This window comes from Poecilia formosa, unplaced genomic scaffold, assembly GCF_000485575.1.
Source record: "Poecilia formosa unplaced genomic scaffold, Poecilia_formosa-5.1.2 Scaffold521, whole genome shotgun sequence".
NCBI lineage: Eukaryota > Metazoa > Chordata > Actinopteri > Cyprinodontiformes > Poeciliidae > Poecilia > Poecilia formosa.
In genome coordinates this window covers 228,585-237,491 of record NW_006800460.1, presented here as the reverse complement: position 1 = coordinate 237,491, position 8,907 = coordinate 228,585, and the positions used below count along the sequence as shown (strand labels likewise).

Below are 8,907 nucleotides of genomic sequence, written 5' to 3'. Positions count from 1 at the left end.
GCGAGTTGTTTTGCTGCCATTGGTGCATTTAGCATTCAAGTACATGACAGTGATTGACAGCACTAAGCCCCGCCTCCTGGTTGTTTTTGGTTCATTTCTTCAGAGGACAATATTAACTCAGGGAGGAGGAGGAGATCGATCTTTCACTGTTGCGACATCGAGGCACGTTTAAGAACAAAAACATTTTTAATAAAAGTTAAAACATGAAACTTTTTCGATTGTTGCCACATTAGAGCCACAAACCTCAGAGAGTTTTAAGTCTGAACTGCATCATGAAAAGCTAAAGCTTCGTCAGACTGAATGGACAACATCAAGTCATTCTGCAGATTCAGGTTTTTTTTTAGGTCTGGACTTTGACTAGGCCAGCTTTGATGTAAGCCAGACGGTGAAGCTCAGTTTCATTTAGTTCCACATTAAGACGAAGAATCAAAGGGCCGTTTGTTCCAGATCAGATGCTTTGGAAACTATCGGTTAGAGATGCACCGATCCCATAGCAGTATCCGTATCAGCCCGATACTTCAAAATAAATCTGGACTGATTGTCTGTGACAATGTGCCTGATCAGTTCAGTCTAACTCTGTGCTTCATTCATTATTTGACATCATATTTAGCATTCCTAACTGCACGTTTTTTTGACAGGATGTTTGTTGCAGTCAACCTGATGTTTCGGTTTATCATTTATATTCATTGGCTGTTTTACTCCTGACTGCAGTGACTGAACAGCTTAAAGTTGTTTTCACATGTCTGAGCAGCTGGTGAAGCTGTTGCTGGGTTTAGATGTGCAAATCTGTCTGTTTAAAAGAAAATAAACGTTTTAAGTTGTTCCAGCCGACACTAAGCCAGTGAAAGCAGTGGATCGGTGCTTTCCTGGTATTGGATCGGTTTAGCGTATGGAAGTGGATCAGATCAGATATTTTTGGGTGAAAAAGATTTTGGTCGCGTCCTCCTGCTGGCTGTGCATCTCTGCAGCTCCTCCAGAGCAGCTGCTGCTCATGTCTGAGTGTTTCTGAGCAGCTGGTCTACAGCTGTCGTGTTGCTGTTCTGCCGGCTCATAAAGATCTTCCTGCCAGCGTTTTACCTTCAGGGCTTTGTTGCTCCTCTCTGTCGTCATGATCCGATTGTCTTCGGCTCTTCAAACAGATTCAGACTCTGTGGAAGAAGAATAAAAAAAAACTGAATGAAAACTTTATGGCTCCTCATGTGATTCAGGCATTGTGCTGTTTTTGGCTCGTTTCGGCCTGACATTTCCCATCCTCTCACAAGACGGCCGGTCATGCACACGCTGTGAAGAAAAGGAGAACCCGCAGCGCTTTCATGCTTCTCCAAACGCGCTCTGTCATTAAGCGCTGCGGTTTGATACGGGAGGAAGAGGAGGTTCTGAAAACCCGGCTGCCTTTCTTCTATTCGCTGGAATGGCGAGGGGAAGTTATATCGAGTGTGTCTGGCGTTTAGTTGCTCAAAGGCAGGTGTCCCAACCAGTTCGCTCAACACTTCCTCTTGTCAACATCAACGGCTCAAAGCTTTCACTGAAAATAAAACCGAGGGGGAAAACCTGGAGCGGTGCCGTGACGCAGCGCTGAGCTGGCCTGTTTCTGCCGTTTCTCCCGGATGGCTCAGTCTGACCTCTGACCTCTGAGTGGGCCGTTTCTCCCCGGATGCTCAGTGCCGCTCCGGATCACTTTCAGATCGGTAAAGGTTCTGGTTCGCTGCCAAGCCGACCCGAACGCTCGCAGGAATGATACCCAGGTTATTAAACAAGACTGACAGAAAACATCGTCATTAGCTGAAGTAAATAAAACGGTAATTAATGAGGAAAAACTATAACTGGACCCGAAACGTGTTTACAATACTAACTAAATCATTCTGAAATACAGACAAAATGTCCTTTATTTTCATGTTTATCAATCATTTATTAGCCTTCAAAATGATGGGACTGATTTTTTAAAGCAGTTTACGCTCCGTCACCATCCTGGCGGCGCTACGCTAGTCGGTAAAACGTCGACAGTAAAAGTTGGAATAAAACGTCAGTCAGCTCATTGTTCAACAATAATTTACATTTTTTAGAAAATATTAACTTTTGGTGAGTATTCATGACCCAAATTAACGTAAACATGATCTCAATACTTTGACCTTTTTGAATTCTGCCCCTAAAAATTTAACCAAATTATGAAAAAACTAAAACTACTATAATAACCAATAGAAGCTAAACAATATTGAACTAACAGAAACAAACTGACTCAGACAAAGGAAGGTGAAATAAAACCTTAGTGAGAAGAAGCCAGAGCTGCTGTCACCCAGCCGAAGCGGCTCGGGGTTTTTCCCTGACCTGCTTCTGCAGACTCACAGCAAACTTTCTCATTTTTCGCAACCCGGGATTTTTCTCTATGGAAAGTGATCGTCCTTCCTCCATATTTTCCTCCAGGTGAGGCTTTCTAGTCCCGATGTTTGGAGGAAGAAACGGGCCGGTCCCACTGAACTCGACCTCAGAACCTTGTCATGATGTTCTGCCTGTGAATCAGCCAGCATCACGTTGTCCAAACATGACTAAACCCAGTGGATCACAAGGTGCAGTTCAATAACAATATCACATTATTTCATATCGTCAGAGCAACCATTGAGGTTTCTGGCTGACTATTGATCACCAATTTTGATTTTGGCCAATACTGATTTATTTATTCCAAAATGTTGCTAAATACAGCAAGAAAGTTGCTGAGTTGGCGACAGTGTGGTGATTATTGACATGACCATGACCTGGAGACATAATCTCCCAAAATTAGAGAAATCGAAGCCGATTCACTGGGTCATGAAATATTTTAAATTATTATATATTTAATCTTAATCCATATTTAATCTTTGCAGAAAACTTTAAAGTCAACTCAAGCCAACTACAATTTATTCCCAAAAGATTTTATTATTTGTGTAAGAAACATTTATATATTTAAGTCCCTTCAACCTGACTCCGGTCGGCTTCAACCCGACTCCGGTCCGCTCCGGTCCGCTTCAACCCGACTCCGGTCCGGTTCAACCCGACTCCGGTCCGCTTCAACCCGACTCCGGTCCGCTTCAACCCGACTCCGGTCCGCTTCAACCCGACCCCGGTCCGCTTCAACCCGACTCCGGTCCGCTTCAACCCGACTCCGGTCCGCTTCAACCCGACTCCGGTCCGTTTGAACCCGTTGCCATTTTAAGGTCCGCTTGCCTTTAAAATGTAGATAAAAATCAGGACGGATTTATCGGTGCTCTCCTATATAAACTCTGGTTCCTTTAACGCTGGACTAAACGTTGTCTCAGTACCGAGATGAAATTACAGCAGATATTTTCAAATGAGGTGCAACTGCAATGAGCTCCAAAGTCCCAGTGGGACAAACGAGTGGTTCACTGATTTTTATTTTACCAAAGCTCCTCAAAGGAGAAATTCAGTGGAGGAAAAAAGTTCTCCACAAACTAAATCTCATTAAAGATTTTCTGCAGAGACGTCTTTAAACTGATCTTTTTCTCTTTTATTAATGTTTATAGATAATAGGATTAATAAATTAGAATATATGTTCCTATGAGTCTCATTTGTCAGTTAAAAACATTTAAGCAGGTATTAAACAAACCAATAATAGTTTTTATTGCTTTAATGTAACATTCTAATTTTGAAGCGGAAAATCACCCGACTGGGTGTGATTAATCTACAGAATGTGATTCATTTAGTGATGAAGTTCCTGAAATAAACAGACTTTTCAGAAATATTCTAATTTGTTGAATGGATCTGTTTGTACTTCATGTCTGTTTGATGTGAGCCGAAGTGAAATTCTTTCTTTCGTCACAATTTTGGCCAATAAAGTCGGTTCTGATTCAGGTTGCTAACTGCTATTAGCAACACAAGCTAAAAACAGCAGATTTGTTCAAACACTTTTCCCTGATTGAGGCTTCAAACGTGTTTGAAACGTTATTCCTGTGGTTCAAATGAAAAGCAGCCATGTTGGATTTGAGGAAATGTCTGAATGTCCAACAGGATAATCCAACCAGGAAATTAGAAACTTTAATTACTGATGAAAAGTTTTTACCTTCTTTGACATTAATCTAGAAACAGTTTTAAAATGTCTGAGTAGCACTTGAACGCACCACAACCAGACAGACTTGGTTACACAACCTAAATCCTGCTTGCATAAAAACGGCATAGTAGTAACAGCTTTGGTGTATTTAGGGCTCACAATCACTGGAGGATTAAAGCAACGCAGCAACACATCAAGGCAACACCAGTTTCTACATCTGAGGTTCTCAAACGGTGGGGCGCGGACCACCGGCGGCACCCGGGTCTCTTTCTGTGGGGCCCACCAGACTGATTTACAAAATAAATACAAGGCGAATTAATTCTGTTGTACAGCTGATAAAGTAAATGTGTGCGTGTTGAAGCTTTAATGAGAGAAAAGTGTTAAGAAAAGGAAACTATTGGTTTGTTTCCATGGCGATTAAATGCAGGGCGGCCATGTTTGGGTTTGAGGGAAAACTCTGACTATCCTGTTTAATTATTTAAGTAACAGTGGAATTTGGCAACAGGGAATATTTTCTGCCTCCTGGTTTTTATTCAATGTGTATATTTCAGGATTCTTTGTGTCCATTTTTATATGAATACATAAATTCATATATTTCAGCTGATTTTGTGTCTGTGTTGTCATCGCTTCACTTTTTCAGGCTGCGGTTGTTCAGTTTCTCCTTTTTACAGTTAAATTCTGTTATTTTCAGTTGTTTTGTCTTGAGCCGTTTTAAGTTTCTCTGGTCCAGTTCCTCCAGCCTCTTCTGAAACGTCGTCCTGCTTTTTAGGATTTTCTGTTTCTGTCACTGCAATATTGAATAACACGAGACGTTCACAGACTGGCTCCAGGCTGGGAAATCACAGACTTCTTGGAGACCCTCAACCCATCCTGGGTATGAAACGGACCCGGGTCGTTTCATACCGACCGTCAGTCAGTTCAGATGACAACCTGAAGTCATTTTCTACAATCTGTTCAGATTACAGAGGAAATGTAATGATGTGAACCAAATTAAAGATGGCTGCCAGCAGGAAGTTAGCTTGTTGTGTTTGATCTCAAGTCAGAACCTTTTTACTGCCTCAAACGGATCAGAGCTAAATTTATAGAAAATGTTATTACAGGATTATTATGTCTACTTATCTCTACATAATGAAAACGTTTGTCTTGTTACAGCAGCACAGGAAAACATTAGGGTGGGTCTGGTTGCCCTGCAGTGTGAAGGTAAATTTTCACAGAATGAAAATCCAGTTGACTTCACTACATTGATCTTATTAATTAATCAATTATCTGCTTCAGGCAGCAAATCAGAGGCCAGAAACATAAAAAACAGTGACAAAAAAACAAAAACTTATCACAAAGAAGAAGAAACTGAAACGTTTAAGTGTCTCTAACAACAAGCAATCAACCAGTTTCATTACATGATGAATTAAAATGAGTTGGATCATTTCCATTCTGGTGAAATTTCATATGTAGAGGTTTCATAATTAATTGTACTTATAGTTTTGGTTATTGATTTTGGTTATTTATTTTATTTTCCATGTTTAAAATGTCTTTTAGTGCTAAGTGTAAATTACAAATTTAAAGTTTATCGATCTTTGAGAATGAGTTCTTGTATTATTGTGTCATTATTACCATTACTACACTTAAATAGTCTCAAAAACAATATTATTGTTTATCATTATCACTTCTGGGATAATTTATCGCCCAGAAATGTTTATCACAACAGAGCGGTTAAAAAATGGAAGTGAGGTGACCAGGTGTTTCTTTTTATGTAGCCTTTCAGTTTGGTTTGTGAATCCCGGCCGGTTCTGTTCTGGTTCTGGTTCTGTTCAGAGCATGACTGTACGTGGGAGTGGCTGAAAGCCGATGTTGTGAAAGCCAATGACTAAAGAGTTTGGGACGGAGAGATAAAGCAGTTTGGTTAATTTCTTCTTTGGGTAACTGCTTTTGATTTGCATAAAACTATTCTGTTACTTATTTAGCCTTTTTTAAGCAGGAACAATTATTTTTAAATAACCGAAGTATGACATGACAAGTTTAAACAAATACTAATTACCATATTTTTGTTGTAGCTATTAATAAAAAAGTCGGTTCTTAAAATGTAACGACTCAATGATTGGTTGGACTTGTGGCTTTGGTAACAGATGGTTCTGTTAGATAAGGTTTAATATTTTTCATTATTCACATCAACAATCAGATGGAGAAATTAATTCAAGGTAAAATTCTGTTTATTTTGAAGGCAGACAGAAATCCTCTCTGAACTCTGGGTGTCTTTCATAAAAACAGACGCTGCTGTTGTTAATTTTATTTATTTATTGCTCACTGAACTTCCTCTTAATCTTATGTCATAACTATTTAAAAACGCCAGTTTAAAGGCCTGACTTGCTTCAGCAGGACTGTGGGTTGTGTAGTTCCCTAAACAATTTAGTCAGATTCAGTGACAGGAAGAAGCTCGAACCTCAGAATAAACATTGTTGTTTTTAAAATAAACATATATTTAAAGGTTTACGTAATTACGTGTATGTTAGGTGTCCCATTTAAACATGATTTCTGGTCTTAATTTTGTTTAATTTCCGTAGGATGGCACGAAACGGCAACGAGAGGGAACGAAACAGAGGTACGAGTCACCTGTCCCGGGCCCAGCCTCCCGTTCCTCCACGGCCCTGCGGCTGGTCCACTAACGCTGGATAAAGTAAAGTCTTTTCATGGGCGAGTGGGTTTTGCTGCAACAAGCTCCGGTTCCCGACAAGCGTAGGAAGTCAGCGGTCGCAGCGGAAAAAGTGTCCGAGCCGCCGGGCAGGACTCGGGCTGCGGACCGAGGGGACCGCCTCTTTGTAAAGTCAGGGTGATTCAGCAATACGCCTTCTGCTTTAGCCCCGCCAGGACTGCCAGCTAGCAGAAACCCAGCAGCACCCACCGCTACGAGGCGAAGCCAGCTCACAATATTCCGCTTTAATTAAACCAAAACACCGAGCGAGCTGGGGAAGCACTTAAATAACAACATGGAAGCAACAAGTGAACGCAACACGGTCAAACCTGCTCGATTCTTAACCATCCTACCCTTTAGTATCCACTATTCTTACTATTCTGTGTCAAATAGCTCGCAGCGCTCATTATTATGTTGTTTACCATGGTTGTTTACCATGTTCTTAGCTGTTTAAAATCCACCCGTAAACCGTATAGGAGAGGAGCTGGCCAGCTTAGGGCGCCGCTGCTATAGTAAACAGCCATCACGAGTCCACGGGACATTTAGGGTTTAAATAACTTACCGAGCGGCTGTTAACAAATACGGAATATATAGTTTAGTAGAAAGCATTTGTTTATATTCGATAACACGCGAGAAGAGACGCTAATTAGGAAGCGAGCCTAACTTTGTAGGTATTTCTTAATATGCTAGTAATGTTAACCGTTAGCAGCTAGCATGGACGGTTTAAACCGAACAGCTGCCTGCTCACTTGGCGAGTCGCCCGGTGGACAGCATTCCTCCAATACTCGGTAATTACCACCGAATAACAGCGTCACAGCACAATATTTAAACATTTACCTCCACATTTATATATAAACAAGTGATAATTTACCTGCTGATTCGACGCGACTCTGGCGACAAAATGTCAGTCCGCCTTTTCCCGGAATTACTCCGCTGCGCTCTGAGGTTGGATTCTTTCATTCATAAAAAACACCAAGCGACAATGACGTCAGCCCAGAAGAATGGGGGCGGAGCTAACCGCCCACCCCGGCGCGCTCCGGGAGGATGTAAACAAGGAATCCCTGCAATCCTGCAACTTTTCCATGGCCGCCCCCTTCAATGTTCTCAGCAGCGGGAAAAACAGCCGAGGAATGAGGTTAGGAAAAAAAAGAAAGAAAGAAAATAAAAAAAGAAAGTTTTCAGAGTAAGCGCTCATTTTCCAAGGAACTGGGAAAGGTAGAAGATAATTTAGCTTTACTTTGACGAATAAAATCAGACTTGACTAGGTATAAAACTATCAATACACATTTATGACTGATTTCAGAAAAAAGGTTATTAATGTTTTATTTGTAAACTTAAATTTTGCTGACATTTGAATGAAATTCAAACTGTATGAAAAAGCTACAATTTGAAAATAACAGAATTCAACATTATAAATAGTGAGAATTATTTTAGATTCAAGCTTCTGATGTGTTTAAAAGTCATGGGTGTGGGCTGGACCAACATATTTTTCTAGGATGGACTCACTATCTTCACTTCTTCTTTCTCTCTTTGGGCCTTTCCCATCAGGGGTTGCCACAGTGAATCATTTGTCTCCATTTAGTCTTTTCCTCTTCATCCATTACCATCACATCAACTTTCTTTCTTGCTAAAACTCTTTAATCACACCTGATATTTATTCATCTATTCCAACCTGCTTGGATATACTTCTTCACCTCTGTACTAATGGCTAATAAGATTAATAAACAATGCAGCTGTTGCAAATGTGTCTTCTCATCTTTTAATTTCATGGATTCAAATTAATAGGGGAAGGTAAATGCTGCTAAACTCACAGAAAGAAGCACTGATTAATTCAAATTCAAAAATACTTTATTGTATTAAATGTTGTTGTAACCTGAGTTGAGTAAATAGCTACATTTACTAAATCACATTTACCTGAGTAACATTTTAAAAAAACAAACTTTTGGGAGTACTTTTACTATGCTGTACTTTTTACTTTTACTTGAGTAATTTTATTATGAAGTACTGGTACTCTTACCAGAGGAAAATTTCTTGCATCTCTACCCACTGAAAAACAAACCTGCTTTAAATTTTTGGGTACTCTACCCACCTATTGTTTTAAGTCATTTGATTATAGAGTTATTGTAGAAGGCGATGGCTGTCGGCATCTTTAGATTTTTATTTACATAATTTCACAGTCATA

The 8,907-nt window shown here is 40.2% G+C and overlaps 1 protein-coding gene across 1 annotated transcript in view; it reads right to left on the bottom strand.

Moving 5' to 3' along the window:
* The window catches only part of maff (v-maf avian musculoaponeurotic fibrosarcoma oncogene homolog F), a 10,819-nt gene extending 2,994 nt beyond the window's left edge, over positions 1-7,825 (bottom strand). Inside the window, exons 1-2 of the mRNA XM_007540150.2 lie at positions 7,597-7,825; positions 1,078-1,148 (exon numbers count right to left, since the gene is read on the bottom strand). Coding sequence (XP_007540212.1) covers positions 1,078-1,110 — 33 coding nt within the window. The 5' untranslated portion in view covers positions 1,111-1,148; positions 7,597-7,825. The remainder of the gene's footprint in view (positions 1-1,077; positions 1,149-7,596) is intronic.
* Between the last annotated feature and the right edge of the window lie 1,082 nt (positions 7,826-8,907).